This window comes from Phacochoerus africanus, chromosome 8 (genome assembly GCF_016906955.1).
Source record: "Phacochoerus africanus isolate WHEZ1 chromosome 8, ROS_Pafr_v1, whole genome shotgun sequence".
NCBI classification, from domain to species: Eukaryota; Metazoa; Chordata; class Mammalia; order Artiodactyla; family Suidae; genus Phacochoerus; species Phacochoerus africanus.
In genome coordinates, this window is record NC_062551.1 from 116,677,891 (window position 1) to 116,697,067 (window position 19,177).

Sequence of the window (19,177 nt, forward strand, 5' to 3'; positions counted from 1 at the left end):
AAGGAGACAAAAGACCTGCACTCTGAAAACTATAAGACACTGATGAAAGAAATCAAAGATGACACAAATAGTTTGAAAGACATACCATTCTCTTGAATTGGAAGACTCAATATTATCAAAATGGCTATATTACCCAAGGCAATCTACAGATTCAGTGCAATCCCTATCAAATTACCAAGGACAGTTTTCACAGAACTTCAACAAGGTATTTTAAAATTGGTTTGGAAACATAAAAGACCCAGAATAGCCAAAGACATCCTGAAAAAGAAAAATGGAACTGGAGGAACCAGGCTCCCGGACTTCAGACTATACTACAAAGCAACAGTCATCAAAACCCTGTGGTACTGGCACAAAGACAGAAATATTGATCAGTGGAACAGGACAAAAAGCCCAGAAGTAAACCCATGCACCTACAGCCAACTAATCTATGACAAAGGAGGCAAGACTATATACAATGGAGAAAGGACAGCCCCTTCAATAAGTGGTGCTGGGAAAACTGGATAGCCACATGTAACAGAATGAGATTAGAACACTTCCTAACACCACACACAAAAGTAAACTCAAAATGGATTAAAGACCTAGATATAAGACCAGATACCACAAAACTCTTAGAGGATAACATAGGCCAAACACTCTCTGACATAAATGACAGCGACATCTTCTCAGATCTACATCTTAGAGTAATGACGGTAAAAACAAAAATAAACAAATGGGACCTAATCAAACTTAAAAGTTTCTGCACAGCAAAGGAAACCCTAAACACAATGAAAAGACAACCCGCAGAATGGGATAAAATATCTGCAAATGAATCAACTGACAAGGGATTAATCTCCAAAATTTATGAACACCTCCTGCAGCTCCATACCAAAAAATCCATCAAACCCATCAAAAAAAAAAAAAAATGGGCAGGAGATCTAAACAGGCCGTTCTCCAAAGAAACAGAACACATACAGATGGCCAAAAACACATGAACAGATGTTCAACATCACTCATCATTAGAGAGATGCAGATCAAAACCACTATGAGGTGCCACCTTTCACCGGCCAGAATGGCCATCATCAAAAAGTCTACAAACAGTAAGTGCTGGAGAGGGTGTGGAGAAAAAGGAACCCTATGACACTGTTGGTGGGACTGTCAATTGGTGCAACCACTGTGGACAACAGGATGGAGATTCCTCAGAAAACCAGAGAACTACCATTGGATCCAGCAATCCCACTCCTGGGCCCCTATCCAGAGAAATCCATGACTTGAAAAGACACATGTATCCCAGTGTTCACCACAGCACTCTTTTCGATAGCCAAGACACGGAAACAACCTAAATGTCCATCGACAGAGGAGTGGATCAAGAAAAGGTGGTACATATACACAGTGGGATATTACTCAGCCATTAAAAGGAATGAAATACTGGCATTTTTAGCAACATGGATGGACCTAGGAATTATCATGCTAAGTGAAGTCAGTCAGACAATGAGACACAAACATCAAATGCTTTCACTGACATATGGAATCTGAGAAAAGGACACAATGAACTTCTTTTCAGAACAGATGCTGACTCACAGACTTTGAAAAACTTATGGTTTCCAAATGAGACAGGTTGAGGGGTTGGTGGATGCACTGGGGTTTTGGGATGGAAATGCTATAAAACTGGGTTGTGATGATCATTGTACAACTATAAATGTAGTAAAACTCATTGAATAATTTAAAAAAAAGAAAAAAAGCTTGTACAATATATACTTTAGTAATAAGAAACTAAATAAATGCCAATTAGAAATTTTTGCTTAGACAGAAAGAGTTGTTTGTGAGTTGGGAATAAATATTATCAAATATTTATTGTGTAAATTAATAAGAAATTATCTTAATACAGAAATAATTTAAAAAGTCAGGCATAACATGATGGAAAATAGAATATATGTCAGGAAAGGATCATAAGATTCTTAAACTATTCAAGAAGTTAATGATGTTTATTATGCTTCACATCAGTTAATGAAATATGCATTCCAAAAATTCTAATAATTTATAGCTCAAAAACATAAATAAAATATATCATATGAAAAATCTCAACACTAAACATTCTAAACTTCATCATATAAAAATATGGCCTCATAAATCAGAAAGAGAAAGACAAACACCATGTGATATCACTCATACATAGAATCTAAAATATGACACAGGAGTTCCTATTGTGGTGCAGCAGAAATGAATCAGATTAGTAACAATGAGGCCACAGGTTTGGTCCGTGGCCTCTCTCAGTGGATAAGGGATCCGGCATTGCTGTTAGCTGTGGTTCAGGTCACAGATGTGGCTTTGATCTGGCATTGCTGTGGCTCTGGTGTTGGCTGGCAGCTGCAGCTTCAATTAGACGCCTAGCCTGGGTACCTCCATATGTCACAAGTGTGACTCTAAAATGCAAAATATATATATATGGCACAAATGAACCCATCTACAAAACAGAAACAGACTCACAGACACAGAGAACAGACTTGTTGCCAAGAGGGAGTAGGGAGGGAGTGGGATAGATGGAAAATTTAGGATTGGTAGATGCAAACTATTATATTTAGAATAGATAAGCAATGAGGTTCTACTGTACAGGACAGGGAACTATATCCAATGTCTTGGAATTAAACATGGTAGAAGATAGTTTGAGAAAAAGAATGTGTATATATGTTTGACTGGGTCACTATGCTGTATAGCAGTAAATAACACAACACTGTAAATCAGCTATACTTTAATCAAAAAAATAACATGATAAATGCACATTATCTCATTAAGAAAAATAATTCAATTTCTGTTTCACTCTATGTACCTGGTTATTTTGACGTTTTATATTCATTTTATTTATTTATTTATTTATTTATTTATTTATTTATTTATTTATTTTGCTTTTTAGGGCCACACCCGCAGCATATGGCAGTTCCCAGGCTAGAAGTCCAATCAGAGCTATGGCTGCTGGCCTACACCACAGCCACAGCAGCGTAGGTCCGAGCCGCATCTGCGATCTACACCACAGTTCATGGCAACACCACAACCTTAACTCACTGAATGAGGCCAAGGATCAAACCTGCAACCTCATGGTTCCTAGTTGGATTTGTTTCCACTGTGCCATGACGGGAACTCCTTGCCATTTTATATTCATTAAGGGTTTTTAGGACTTGTAATTTTCTCTGCTAAATTAAACTCTTTATCTATGCCCATTTTTTAAGAAAAATAAAAAATAAAAATACGGCTTCAAATTATATAAAGCAAAATATGGATAGATAAAAATGAAGAAATAATTTAAAAATCCACTATCATACTGAGATATTTTAATACAGCTTTCAAAGCAATTGATACATTAGTCAGGACATAAATCAGAAATATAAAAGATTTAAATACAACTAGCACAGTTCACAAAATTAACCTATATAGAACTGAATCCCACTATCAGAAAAAATCTTTTTCCAAAATAAAAAATGACCTGCTGTATAGCACTGGGAACTACATCTAGTCACTTATGATGAAGCATGATGGAGGATAATGTGAGAAAAAGAATGTATATATATATATATGTGACTGGGTCACTTTCCTGTACAGTAGAAAACCAGCTATAATGGAAAAAAATCATTTAAAATAAAAAATTAAAAACAAAGTAAAAAATTATGCAAATTACATATATAATAGGAAACAAATTAAGCCTTAATAAAATTTAAATAATATCTACAATATATACTACCTTTATGAACAAAGCAGAATTAAAATTTAATTTAAAATAAATAACCTTAAAATTTAGGGGCCATAGAAGGGTTAATTTGTCTAAGACTGATCACAGAAGGCTAACTTCGCAGAGCGTTTGCCTTCAACAAAGTTCCAGGAAATTGGTTAAGGTCTAATTTAGCAAAACTACCCAAATAAATGGAGAGATCAATCATGTTCATTTCAAGGATCCCAGTATAAAGATTTCATTGCTCTATCATATAATCCATAAACGAATGAGATTCCAATCATAATTCCAATCAAATTTCTGAAGGAAATGAAAAAAACTGAAATTTATATAGAAGGACAAAAGTCAGGAATAGCCTAAAACTCATAAGGAAATATAAGACTAGAAGACTTATCACAATAGATAATCAAAACTCACTATAGAAATTCAGTAATGTAGACATTAGGTATGGAGATAATGATGTTAAGTAGATCAAAAAAATGTAAAAAGAATCGAAAAAGAGAGCCACATATAACAAATATGGAATCCTCATATGTGAGAGATGGCAGTAAATATTAACATATAAATAAACATAATAAATTATAACAATTTATTTTCTAAGTAAGAAAAACTGTAATTGGTACCTAACTTCACACTTCACCCACATATGAATTTCAAATTGATTTATACCTGGCTTTATATCTGGCCAGTGAAATAGGCATTACTAAAATTCTGGAGATAGTTTATTACTTCTAAATTTATAAATAAAAGATAGAATGAGAAAAAACTCAATTTTGAATATTTTAACCATATTTTAATCTAAAAGTATCTGGTAAATACAAAAAGCAAAATTACAAACCATTTAGAATAAAATATCAGAGAATATGTTTTGACTTCAAGGTAGGAAAAATTTATTTTAAAAGTTGAGAAAAAATCACAACACTTCAAAGGAAAATAGTCACAACTTTTACTACATTAAAATTGAAGTTTCTCTTCATCAGAAGTTACCATAAAGAAATGAAAGAATATGGGGTGAAAATATTTAACATGTAACTTTAAAATATTCAGTATCCATAACATACAACAAATTCCTAAGGTTAGTTTAAAAAAAAAAAAACTATCACTCAACCTATATAGTAAAAAGCATCAGTAAATAGGTTTATTATAGAAAAGGAAAAACAAATTGACCCCCAAAAGCCAATAAAGATATGCTGTTTCACTCAATTTAAAAAGTCATAATGAGGGAGTTCCAGTCGTGGCGCAGTGGTTAAGGAATCCAACTAGGAACCATGAGGTTGTGGGTTCGGTCCCTGCCCTTGCTCAGTGGGTTAATGATCCGGCGTTGCCGTGAGCTGTGGTGTAGGTTGCAGACGCGGCTCGGATCCCGAGTTGATGTGGCTCTGGCGTAGGCTGGCAGCTACAGCTCCAATTCGACCCCTAGCCTGGGAACCTCCATATGCCGCAGGAGTGGCCCAAGAAATAGCAAAAAGACAAAAAAAAAAGTCATAATGAGACACAATTAAAGAGCCTTATAATAGAAAGTAGCAAAAACTCCACAAAAATACATAATTTTAGCTCTAGGTAGAAATGCAAATTGGTACAGGGATGTGTATACTATTGCCTTTTTCTGAACCATTATTTCTTTTCACCACTTTATTATTTTCTTTACTATAGTGAATGAGATGTGACAAAAGAGGAAGGCAGAAAAGGGTCATAAGGGACGGTCAGGGAGACACCAAGTCCAAGAGGACTCAGCCTATCATTCCTGATGGGAACAACCAGCAAACAGATGCAGGTAGCTTCTAAAAGAGCTGAGAATGATCCCAGGCTGACAGTCACCAAGGAAACAAAGGACCTCAGTCCTAAAACCACAGGAACTGAATTTTGCCAAAACTGAATGAGCCTGAAAACAGATTTATCGTGTGGTTTCCAGAAAGTAATGCAGGGCTGATGACACCTTAGTTTCAGTTGGAAAAAATCTAGAGTAGAGGAACCAGCTGAGCCATGACCCAGAGAAACTTTGTGTTAACAAATGGGTGCTATTTTGGAGTTCCTGTTGTGGCTCAGCAGTTAATAAACCCGACTAGAGTACATGAGGACGGGGGTTCCATCCCTGGCCTTGATCAGCGGGTTAAGGATCCAGCACTGCCATGAGCTGTGGTGTGGGTTGCAGACACAGCTTGGATCCCACATTGCTGTGGCTGTGGTGTAGGCTGGCAGCTACAGCTCTGATTCGACCCCTAGCCTGGGAACCACCATATGCCCTGGGTGTGGCCCTAAAAAGACAAAAACAAAACAAAACCAAACAAAACAGAAAAACAAATGGGTGCTATTTTAAGCTGCTAAAATTCTGGTAATATGCAATAGAAAACCAAAATTGATGGAAAATTGGCTGCTATTTAATTATTGACAGAGAATAAGTTCAAATAGCCATGATGCAAAGCTAATGTCAGTATTTTTTAAACTTAGCAAACTTTAAAGTACCAAACTTACTTTTAATTATGAAAACTTACAATTTTTGATAAAGCATCTAATTCATTTTTTGATGACTTTGTTTCCCTCAATACTTCAGACACTGTTTCTTCATTCTCCTCAATATTAATGTTAACGTTTTGTATTGATGTGGAGTAGAAATTACATAGATTGTTAAGTTTATTGATCTCTTTCCTAAGAGAAAAAAAACCACAATTTTGTCCACATTGAAGGGGAAATTATATTTTAAATTAAATTGAAATTAGCTTCTGACTTGATAATGTGGATCAGTAGAATTTATTTATTTCTAAAAATTTTCCCATCTCAAAGCAACTCCCGGGAGTTCCTATTGTGGCCCAAAGGTAACAAACCCAACTAGTACCCATGAGGATGTAGGTTTGATCCCTGACCTCAATCAGCAGGTTAAGAATCCAGCGTTGCTGTGAGCTATGGTGTAGGTCACAGACCAGGCTGGGCTTTGTTATTGCTGTGGCTGTGGTGCAGGCCAGCAGATGTAGATCTGATTCAACCCCTAGCATGAGAACCTCCAGGTGCCATGGGTACAGCTCTAAAAAAACAAAAACAAAAAAAACAAAAACAAAAAAAAAGAATGAAAGAAAAGAAGATGTAAAAGTGGAAAGACCACACATTTTATTAAAGCTCTGGTTTACTGTCTTGTCTCCCTCAGAGTCATAGAAGTAAAAGAAATAAAATTTCAGTTTCAGAAATCAAGGGGCTTATTTAAAGAGAAGTAATTGCCAAGGAGATCTTTGTTCCTATGTGACCTTCCACAAAAAGGACCAGCGTTAATCCATGAACCACATAATCCTTTCTTACCTGGTTGGTAGAAAACATGTTCCAAATATAAAAGTCGCTTTAGCCCATGGTTGTATAGTTTAATATATGAAAATGACAAAACTATAATTTGCTAAAAATATCAGCAAGTAATACAGGTAAATCCGACTTTGTTTAAGACCCCATGAACAAAAAAATAGAATGGGAGGTTTATTTGAAACCCATATAAGAGATGCAAGAGTAAATCATTTGTGTGCAATAAGGTCCTACAAAGCAATATGGAATAGAAAAACTACCCAAAACACTATGAGCAGAGGAGATAAACAAAAATTCACAAGAAAATAAATGTCAATGGCCAATACATGGTTTACTGAATTGGCCCAGGCTCTCATGCACTAACCCTATTTTAGGTGTAGAGCCAAATGAAACTAAAAGATGCAACCTCACTAGAGAAGTGAAAATTAAAACAACAAATAGGCAACAAGATTCTTTTTCACCCTTCCATGTCTGGAAAGTACAGGCTTCCTATCAGAATTCTAGAAGTCAGATCAGTGAGAGGTTGAGAGCCACAGCATTTAAAGTGTGCATGTTTGGTTAAAGTTCCTTCTTTTGAAATAATGTTTCTTTGCTCAATGTTATCTATTTCCCCACTCCAGATAAAAAACTATAGATTTTGGCTAAGATGTGGGCATTGCCCAGTGTCATGGAATGTAGGAGCTTAGTATTATTTTAGTTATCTCCTCATTCTCTCTTTCCTGAAACATCAACTGATGCCACCGATTCCTCAGCCTTTTGAGAATTTTTTAGTGTAAAAGTTTGCTACTAGGTTTGCCCCCACTGGTACTTAAGATAAATCAGAATAAATCTAGAAGAATAAAATGCAAAGAATCACTATTAAGCAGAGCAATCAAGATACCAAAGTATACATGCTATGTGTTTCCATTCATATGTAATTCATGAACACACAAAACTAATGATAGTGATAGAAGTCAGAATGGAGATAACCCCTTTGGGGGAATGGTATGCACTAATAAGGGGAACAAAACAAACAAACAAACAAACAAAAACCCTTTAGTATGCTTGGAGTTCCCACTGTGGCTCAGGAGATATATATAACTACATAACCATTGTCTAAAGGGACTTTTATATTTGGAACATGTTTTCTACCAACCAGGTAAGAAAGGATTATGTGGTTCATGGATAAGCGCTGGTCTTTTTGTGGAAGGTCACACAGGAACAAATATCTCCTTGGCAATTACTTTTAGTATCCATGAGGATGTAGGTTTGACCCCTGGCCTCCCTCAGTGGGTTAAGGATCCGTGAGCTGTGGTGGAGGTCACAGACGCAGCTCGGATCCCATGTTGCTATGGCTGTGTCATAGATCAGCATCTGCAGCTCCGATTCAACCCCTAGCCTGAAACCTTCTAGTATGCTGGAAACTCTCTCTGTCTTAATCTGGAGCATGATTTTATATGTATACATAAAATCGTCAGTCTGTATACTTGATAGCTCACATAATCATGTTTCTCTAACGTGTGCAATTTCTCAACAAATTAAAAAATAGTGAAGGAACATTAAACATATCTTTAGAATTTTATTTAAAATCATTTATCCAGGAGTTACCGTGGTAGCACAGTGGAAACAAATCTGACTAGGAACCACGAGGTTGTAGGTTCAATCCCTGGCCTTGCTCAGTTGGTTAAGGATCCAGCGTTGCCATGAGCTGTGGTGTAAGTCACAGACGCGACTTGGATCTGGTGTTGCTGTGGGTCTAGCATAGGTCGGCACCTGTAGCTCAGATTAGACCCCTAGCCTGGGACCCTCCATATGCCATGGGTGTGGCCCTAAAAAGACAAAAAAAAAATTTTTAAATAAAAAATAAATAAATCATTTATCCACTAATGCTTGTACTAGAACTTTTGGAGAATATAGGTAAATAAGAAGAAAGTTAACAAGGAAGTTACATGGTGTGATTTAATAACAGTGAGTAAAGGAATTAATAAAAATGTGCCTTTGAATCTATTTAAATATTAGTTATAAAAATTACCAACTAATTTTTATGTTCAAAACTGAGAAGGAAAAATTTTAGAAAATGTTACAAGATGTAGAATGTTGTAGTTGTAACTGAGGTGAACTAACATCTGTTTGTGCCAAATAGATAAATGAAATGCTGAATATATATATATGATGTTTATATACAGAGATAGAAAAAATGATTAAAATAGAGATAGAAATATAATCGATAGCTTCAAGATATCAAAACAAGACTAAGAGGGTAGAAAATTGAGACCATTATGGTCTCAAATCTTCATCTGTTCCTGCATAATCTTCCCTTGTCATGCAACCTTGTAGGTTTCTCTACCTGACTTTGACCCTTGTTTTTTGACTTATCCTAGTCATTTGGATGTTCATGTGTGAGTGTGCTGGCTTGCTCTTACTCCTCTCCTATTACCATGAGAACATTAACAGACTGGAGAAAAAGAGTACAGCCAAACCTCCCTAGTTGCCTCAGCTAAGGCTGCTGCTGACAACTGTCATTGTGGAATCCTCCCTCTAGCGCATTAGCCCTGAGATCTAGTCCACTCAACAGCCTTTAAGTGTCAATATTGAGATACCTAGGCCAAGCATCGAACTGGGGAGGGACACAGCCCCACCCACCAGCAGACAAGCTGCCTTAAGATTCCTGGGCCCATAACCACTTCTGGTTACATCCCTGCCCACCAAAGGGTCTAGTACCCAGATCCACCCACTAGTGGGCAGGCACCAGTCCCTGAATTCCCTAGGCCCTCACCCTGCCCTCTAGAGGGTCTGCTCTAGCCTCTGAACCAGCCTCACCCACCAGAGAGCAGACACAGACTCAAGAAAGCCCCAATCCCACAGACTGCAAACTCAGCCTGCCCATCAGCAAGTAAACCCCTGCCCTGGGACCAAGAGGGCCCAGGCCCTGCCCACTATCAGGCCAATAACCTGGGCTCTGTACTCAACTGTGCCAGGAACCATACCCTAAATACCTATGATCTATACTAAATCACTGACCAATTTCAATACATAACAAACTTGTATCACACAGAAACATGAAGAATTTAAAACCAAGAGGAACTAGAAGAATGTCATAAAATACAAATATACAAGAAATGTAATAAAAGTCAATTATGCAAAATATAATTAATCTATATTTTTAACTATTCCATTTTATTAGAAATCAAATAAATGTGAGTTAATTAATTAGATGCTATATTTATAATTAATACAAGGCTATATAATTTTTTATAATAACCCATGCTGTAATTTTTTTTTAAATAGTCACTTTTTCACATATTTAACAGGGACATATATTGTTACAGCATATCCGTAGACATTTTGGCAATACACACAAAGAGCTCTGAAATACACAGAGCTTTGAAATTCCTACTGCTTTAGGAATTTAAACACACTAGTTTGCATGTGTAAAAAGTGCATATTTTATTTATATATAAACTTGGTAATAAGATAAATATGGGTAATTAAGATTCTTTCCTTTATCTGAATTTTTTATATAGGAATATAAATTACATTTTTAATTAATATTTTATTTCTAAATGCTATAAATAAAATCTGTGGAAAATACTTACTTGTAGGCCTCTATACTTATTTCATCATCATGAATATCCTTTTCCATGTGTTCTCTATTTTGTTTAGCATTCAATTTTGCTTTTTTTAGATTTTCTATGGCTTCTTCAAGTTCTCCATGAATTTGTTTGTATAGCTCCATTACCTAGAAGTAAGAAATATGTGTGATAATATAAGTACTTAATGGCTAATTAAAATAATCAGACAAGAGAAAGGACTTAGAATAGTCTTGATTTAGATTATAAATGTTATTTCAATTTTCTTCCCATATTTAGTCCACTGTGTAGCAGAGTAGAATTTCAGGCTTCTTTTACCCTGAAAGGCATCAATACTAGAGATATAGAAGTTTCTGAAGAAAATATCTTCAATATCCTGGTTAACATGTTCAAAACAAAATCATTATCTTTTCATCCATAAAAAACTATGACTTTTTATTGCTTTTATTTTTCAAATAATAATTTATTATAGAAAAATTATAAAACAGATGAAAAACAAAAAATTTTTAAATTACCTATAATCTTCTCACTCATGAATAATCACTATTATCTTAATGCAAGAGTACAAAATATTTCCTCTCTACTGTTTCCATTACTTATCAGATATCATAAACATTCTCCCTTCTCTCTCCAGCTCTCCCTTCTCTGTCAAACTAAGGATGGTTAAAGAGGTCATGGTTGAAAGGAATTACATTTCAGGATGTTCTGTTGGAAAGTTGGAGGGATAGGAGTAGAAGAAAGTACTAGGGAGTAAGCAGTCCTTTCCCCGGGGGCCAAGTGATAGATCAATATAAGGCAGTAGCCTCCTGAAAAAAACAGTAATTTTCATTAATTTTTATTTTATTTCATTTTATTACTTTACTGTGATAAGAACATTTAACATGATAACTATCCTTTAACAAAGTTTTAGGTGTGCAATACAGTACTGTTAACTGTAGGCACTATACTATACAGCAGATTCCTAACACTCATCTTGCATAACTAAGTCTTTATAACCATTGAACAACAACTCTCCATTCCCCCTCCCCAAGCCCCTACCTCTTTGCTTCTATGAGTGTGACTATTATAGACATCTTATGTCAGTGGAATCATGCAGTATGTCTGTCACCTGCTTATTTACTTAGCATAATAATGTCCTCTGGGTCCATCTATGTTGTTACAATATGGTAGGTTTCCTTCTTTTTAAAGGCTGACTTACATTCCACTCTATACATATACCACATACATTTTAGAATTAGCTTGTAAAACTCTACAAGAAAAAACCTGTTGAGGTTTTATGATTGCATTTATTTTACAGATAAATTTGGAGAGAATTTTACAAAATTTAATCATCTAGTACATTAATATAGCTTACCTATGTAGCACTTTTAAATTTCTTTCAGTAATATTCTTAATTTTCCATGTAGAGACCTTACATATCATTTATTACAGTTACTTCTAGATACTTTATATTCTATGTTATAACAAATGCTAGTTTAAAATAAATTTTATTTTTGTATTGGTTGCTGGTATATAGGAATGTGTGGATTTTTAAATTTTACCTTTGTATACAACTAAAATTCATCTGTGGACTTGTCTAGATTTCATGTGTACATAATTACATCATCTGCACAGCAAAGGAAACCATTAATAAAATAAAAAGACAAGCTACCAAATGGGAAAAGATAATCACTAATCACATTTTCAATAAGGAATTAATATCCAAAATATATGAAGAACTCACAACTCAACAACAAAAAAAATAAATAACTCAACTTAAAAATGGGCAAAGGTGCTAAACAGACTTTTTTTCCAAATGAGACATATAGAGAGCCAAGAGGCAAATGAAAAGGTGTTCACCATCACTAGTTATTATGGAAATGAAAATAAAAACCACAGTGAGATTTCACTTCACGACCATTAGAATGGTTATCATCAAAAAAAGGAAGAAATAACATGTGTTGAAAGGCTGTGCACAAAAGGGAACCCTTGTGACCTGTTAGTTGGAATATAAATTGGTATAGCCACTATGGAAAACATTATGGAGATTTCTCAAAAAATTAACAGAACTACCATATAATCCAGTTATTCCATTTCTGGGTAGTAATCCAAAAAATATGAAAACAGCAATTTGAAAAGGTACCTGCGCTCCTATGTTCACTGAAGCATTATATATAATAGCCAAGACATGGAACAATCTACGCGCTCATCAGGGGATGAATGGGTAAAGAAAATGTGGTGTGTATATATATAGAATGGATATATATAGAATGGATACAACTCAGCTATAAAAGAAAGAAATCTTGCCATTTGTAACAATATGGGCAGACCTTAAGGGTATTATGCCAAGCGAAATAAATCAGATGGAGAAAGACAAGTATCATATGTGCAATGCTAAAAAAATAACTGGAGTTCCCATCGTGGCTAAGGGGTTAATGAACCCAACTAGCACGCATGAGGATTCGGGTTCGATCCCTGGCCTCACTCAGTGGGTTAAGGATCCAGGATTGCCATGAGCTATGGCATAGGTCATAGATGTGGCTTGAATCCTGTTTTGCCGTGGCTGTGGCATAGGCCGGCAGCTACAGCTCTGATTTTTTCCCTAGCATGGGAACTTCCATATGCCACAGGTGTGATCCTAAAAAGAAAAAAAAAATACAAATAATAATAATAATTGAATAGATTAAAAAAACAAACAAACATGTAGATACAGAGAACAGAGTAGTGGTTATCAGAGAGGAGTGGCAGGCTGAAACAGGTAAAGGAGGGCCAACTATATGGTGATAGATGGTTATAGTGTATACAGAGAAAGAAATATATAATATTATACACATGAAACATAATGTTTAAGAAATAAAAAAGAGAAGGCACAAAAAATATTAGGAGTGAAAAAGGAGACCACTACATAGTGTATAAACTATAGAAAAGATAAAAAGATACAAGAACTTCCAACAAATTTGAAATTTTGATGAAATGGACATATTCATAGAAAACTACAACTAACCAAAAGGATCACAAGAAGAAATAGAATATCTTATTGAGGAAATTGAAAGCAAAACTGAAAAACTGTAGTCAAGTGGCTTCAATGGCAAATTCTAATTAATGTTAGTCTTACACCACTCTTCCAGGTAGGGAAAGAAGAAATAATCCCCAGTTACCTTGAAGAATCTAGCAAACCCCTAAAACTAAAACCCGATAGGAACATTATTAAACAATTACATGACTTTCTTACTCATGAACTTGGATTTAAAACACTAAACAAATAATTAGCAAATCTATCACCATGTAACATCTAACTTAATAGAAAAAAATTAATATTTCACCTTTGAAATTGGGAATCTGACAATGATGCCAAATATTACCACTTCAACTAGTCAGCTTTGTAGTAGAAATCTGAGCCAATGAAAGCTCTAGACTAACTTAAGGCAATATAATAAAATAAAAAGTATACTGCTTTGGAAGGGGAGGAGATAAAACTGTGCTTATGTGCACATTAATTTTTAGAATAGCACAGATATTAGTAACAAGATTTTCCTTCAGGCACAGGATTGTAGCAGTATATATTTTGATAGGGAGCAAGGATTATACTAAGATTATGGGATAAGCAAACAAAAATCCCAGGAAATACAGCAGAATTTCTATCAATGGAATAAAAGCAATAAATAATGCCCCATGTCTAATCTGTCCTATAGGTATTGCTGGAGTACTGGTCGCAAATTATGGGGTGTTGGTGATATCATATGAGGCAAATGCATCTCCAAGGAAAGCTCTCAGGGTGCCTTAGTGTGAGACTGGTAAAACACATGGATACTCTCTTAGGTTGATGTGGATAATATTTTTGTGGTTCTGTGATGTTAAGAGGCTGAGCTGCTTTGAGAAGCTGAAGGTTACATTGAGCCTTTGAGCTTGGTTTGCAAGTAGCGACCTACTAAGACTCAAGCACACTGGCTAGAGGTCTTCAATTATTTAAGCCATTGAATTACTTCAGCAGGCCTCCAGCCAGGGCCTCAGTTAAAATAGAATAAAACAAAACAACACAAAGCTGTAATACAAACAAAACACTATATTACACATACCCCCACTCCCTAACAACCACTGATTTTCTTTCTATCTTTATGGATTTACCTTTTCTGGATATTTCATATAATATGTGGGTTTTTTAAATCTGGATTTTTTATTTAGGATAATGCTTCAACATTTACCCATCCTGATACATGTATCACTACTTCATTTTTTATGGCTGAATAATATTCCATAGCATGGGTATAGCACATTTGGTTTAGTCATTCAGCTAGTATACGAAAACACCACTGACTTTTCTGTGTTGTTTGCATCCTGTAACTTTTTTTTATATTACTCAATGAATTTACTACATTTATAGTTGTACAATGATCATCACAACCCAGTTTTATAGCATTTCCATCCCAAAACCCCAGTGCATCCACCAACCCCTCAACCTGTCTCATTTGGAAACCATAAGTTTTTCAAAGTCTGTGAGTCAGCATCTGTTCTGAAAAGAAGTTCATTGTGTCCTTTTCTCAGATTCCATATGTCAGTGAAAGCATTTGATGTTTGTGTCTCATTGTCTGACTGACTTCACTTAGCATGATAATTCCTAGGTCCATCCATGTTGCTAAAAATGCCAGTATTTCATTCCTTTTAATGGCTGAGTAATATCCCACTGTGTATATGTACCACCTTTTCTTGATCCACTCCTCTGTCGATGGACATTTAGGTTGTTTCCGTGTCTTGGCTATCGAAAAGAGTGCTGTGGTGAACACTGGGATACATGTGTCTTTTCAAGTCATGGATTTCTCTGGATAGGGGCCCAGGAGTGGGATTGCTGGATCCAATGGTAGTTCTCTGTTTGGTTTTCTGAGGAATCTCCATCCTGTTGTCCACAGTGGTTGCACCAATTGACAGTCCCACCAACAGTGTCATAGGGTTCCTTTTTCTCCACACCCTCTCCAGCACTTACTGTTTGTAGACTTTTTGATGATGGCCATTCTGGCCGGTGAAAGGTGGCACCTCATAGTGGTTTTGATCTGCATCTCTCTAATGATGAGTGATGTTGAACATCTGTTCATGTGTTTTTGGCCATCTGTATGTGTTCTGTTTCTTTGGAGAACGGCCTGTTTAGATCTCCTGCCCATTTTTTTTTTTTTTTTGATGGGTTTGATGGATTTTTTGGTATGGAGCTGCAGGAGGTGTTCATAAATTTTGGAGATTAATCCCTTGTCAGTTGATTCATTTGCAGATATTTTATCCCATTCTGTGGGTTGTCTTTTCATTGTGTTTAGGGTTTCCTTTGCTGTGCAGAAACTTTTAAGTTTGATTAGGTCCCATTTGTTTATTTTTGTTTTTACCATCATTACTCTAAGATGTAAATCTGAGAAGATGTTGCTGTCGTTTATGTCGTTAAAATATTCCTCACTTTAAAGTCTATTTTGTCATATATGAGTATTGCTACTCCAGCTTTCTTTTGATTCCCATTTGCATGGAGTATTTTCTTCCATCCTTCACTTTCAATTTGTATGTGTCCCTAGAAGTGAAGCTGATCTCTTGAAGATAGTCTATATATAATGGCCTGTATCCATTCAGCCAGTCTATGTCTTTTGGTTGGGGCGTTTAGTCCATTTACGTTTAAGGTAATTATTGATATGTATAGTCTTATTGCCATATTATTAGTTGCTTTGGATTTGCTTTGTTTCTGTTTTTTCTTTCCTTCTTCTCTTGTTCTCTCCTCTTCTGGTTTGATGACTATCTTTAGTGTTGTATTTGAGTTGATTTTTCTTATTTGTGTATCAATTGTAGATTTTTGGTTTGCAGTTATTCTTAAGTTTTGATATGAGAGTCTATGTATATACGAAATTGCTTTAAGTTGTTGGTCTCTTAATTGCAAGCACATTTTCATTGTCATGCATTTGTACCCTCCTCTTCTCACAATTTCTGATTTTGGTGGCATAATTGTGCATGGATGATTTCATATCTTTACTGTATATATACCTTTGCTGGTGAGCCTTGTCATTTGCGGTATTTTTCTTTCTGGTTGTGGCCTTTTCTTTTCTGCCTAGAGAAGTTCCTTTAATATTTGTTGTAAAGCTGGTTTAGTGTTGTCGAATTCTCTTAGCTTTTGCTTATCTGTAAAGGTTTTGATTTCTCCTTCAAATCTGAATGAGAGCCTTGCTAGGTAGGGTAATCTTGGTTGGAGGTTTTTTCCTTTCATCACATTAAGTATATTGTGCCACTCCCTTCTGGCCTGCAGAGTTTTTGCTGAAAAATCTGCCAATGACCTGATTGGGGTTCCCTTGTATGTTATTTGTTTCTTTTCCCTAGCTGCTTTCAAGATTTTCTCTTTGTCTTTAATTTTGGTCAGTTTGATTAATATGCGTCTCGGTGTATTCCTCCTTGAGTTTATTTTATATGGTAGTCGTTGTGCTTCCTGGATTTGAGTGAATGGTTCCTTTCCCATGTTAGGGAAGATTTTGGCTATTATCTCTGTGAATATTTTTTCTGTCCCTTTCTCTCTCCTCCCTCTGGCACCCCTATAATACATATGTTGGTGTGTCTAACTTTGTCTCAGAGTTCTCTGAGACTCTCTTCATTTGTTTTCAATCTTTTTTCTCTTTTCTGTACCGCATCTGTGATTCCCACTAGGCTTTCCTCCACTTTGCTTATTCATTTTTCTGCCTCCTGTATTCTGCTGTTGGCTGCTTCTATTGAATTTTTTATTTCAGTTATTGTATTTTGCATCTCTTGTTGCCTAAGTTTTAAATCTTGTGTTTCCTAGCTCACATTTGCTGTAAATTATCCATCTTTGCCTCCAGCATTTTTTCAGTGTCTTGCATCATCTTTAGCATCAACAGTCTTAAGTCTTTTTCCTGGAGGCTGATAATCTCCTGATCACTTAGTTGTTTTTCTGAGGTTTTTTCTTTCTCCATTATCTGAGTTATAGTTCTCTGTCTTTTCATTTTTACAGGTTTTTGGTGTGTTGACCTTTTTACAGATAATAGAGTTGTAGCCTCTCTTACTTCTGGTGTCTGCCCCCTTGTGGCTGAATTTGGTACAGGGGCTTACTGTAGGCTTCCTGTCGGGAGGGACTGGTGTCTGCCCACTGGTAGGTGGAGCTGATTCCTATCCCTCTGGTGTGTGGGGCTGTCTCTGGATGAGATTAGAGGCGGCTGTGTACCTGGGGGGTCTTTAGGAACCCTGTTTACTAATGGGTGGGGCTGTGATCCTACCTGGATTTTTATTTGGCCTAAGGCTTCTCAGCACGGATGGGTGGGGCCAGATTTTCCCAAAATGGCCACCTCCAGAGAAGGGCACGTTATGAATATTCCTAAGAGCTTCCAATGCCTTCCCTGACCAAAAGCCACATTCACCCCGTTTTCTTAGGAGGTCCTCCAAGAACTGCAGTCAATTCTGACCCAAACTCCTATGGAGACGTTGCTTTGCCCTGGGGCCCAGTACACGTGAAAGTCTATGTGTGCCTTTTAAGAATGGGGTCTCAATTTCCCCTAGTCCCGTGGAGCTCCTGTGCACAAGCCCCACTGGCCTTCAATGCCAGATGATCCGGGGGCTATTTCTTCCAATGCCAGATCACCAGATGTAGGGACTTGACGTGGGGCTCAGAACTCTTACTCCTGTAGGTGAGTCTCTGGAATAAAGTTAAATTCCAGTCTGTGGGGCTTCTCACCTGGGAGGTATGGCATTGCTTATATCGCATAATCACCCCTCCTACCTCTTGATGTGGCCTCCTCTTTGTCTTCTGGAGGAAGATATCTTTTTGAAAGTTTCCGGTCCATTTCGTTGAAGATTGCTCAGCATTTGGCTGTGATTTTGTTGTTTTTAGCATCCTGCAACTTTTCTAAACTTATTAGCTCTGATAGTTTTTTTTGTGAATTCTAAATATAAGATCATGGCTTTTCTAAATTCAAGATCATGTCTTTTGCAAAAAGAATTTTATCTTCTTGTCCAATTTGGATGCTTTTATTTTTTCTTGTCTTCTGCTGTATTAAAAGTCCACTTATTTAAATGTTAATCTTATCCAAAAAATGGCTTCACAGACAAATCCATAATAATGACTGATTAAATACCTGGACATCCCAGCCTGGCTAAGTTACACAAAAAATTAAGCACTGCAGCATCATTCACAGGCTCTATAGAAATGTTGCTATTTTCTTGATATTGATCTGCTAGAATATATTTTCTTATTTTCCTCCTATTTCCATGTCTGGTCTTCCAGCTGTTCAACAACCCCGCTTCCCCTGCCTCAAACATGCCTATGTCCACCATCAGCAAAAAATACCCTAAAATAATAAAGGGATAGCAATTAACACACTATCGACAAACTTGAATGCATGAAATTAAAATGTTGACAAAAATGTGAGGTGTTATCAGTTAGAACAGGGTTTGGCTATAGCAGATAATAAGTGAAATAAACATGACTGTAGTTAATTTTTCCCTCACAGAAATAGACATAAGTCTCCTTCTGCCTTTCACTTTGGCCACCCTGAATACTGATTTACATTGCCAATGGTGGTTTGTGCAATAAAATGAACGTCAGAGCTGCAGCCCTCATATCTGGGTTGCTGTAAGTTTAGCAAATGCCTAAGTACAAAAGGATGCTACTTCTGACTCAGTCCATTTC

The 19,177-nt window shown here is 36.2% G+C and overlaps 1 protein-coding gene across 1 annotated transcript in view; it reads right to left on the reverse strand.

Annotated features, from left to right (window-relative positions):
• CCDC178 (coiled-coil domain containing 178) overlaps nt 1–19,177 on the reverse strand; it is a 425,098-nt gene that overhangs the window by 357,825 nt on the left and 48,096 nt on the right. The window contains exons 8-9 of the mRNA XM_047791472.1: nt 10,555–10,697; nt 6,190–6,343 (exon numbers count right to left, since the gene is read on the reverse strand). Coding sequence (XP_047647428.1) covers nt 6,190–6,343; nt 10,555–10,697 — 297 coding nt within the window. The remainder of the gene's footprint in view (nt 1–6,189; nt 6,344–10,554; nt 10,698–19,177) is intronic.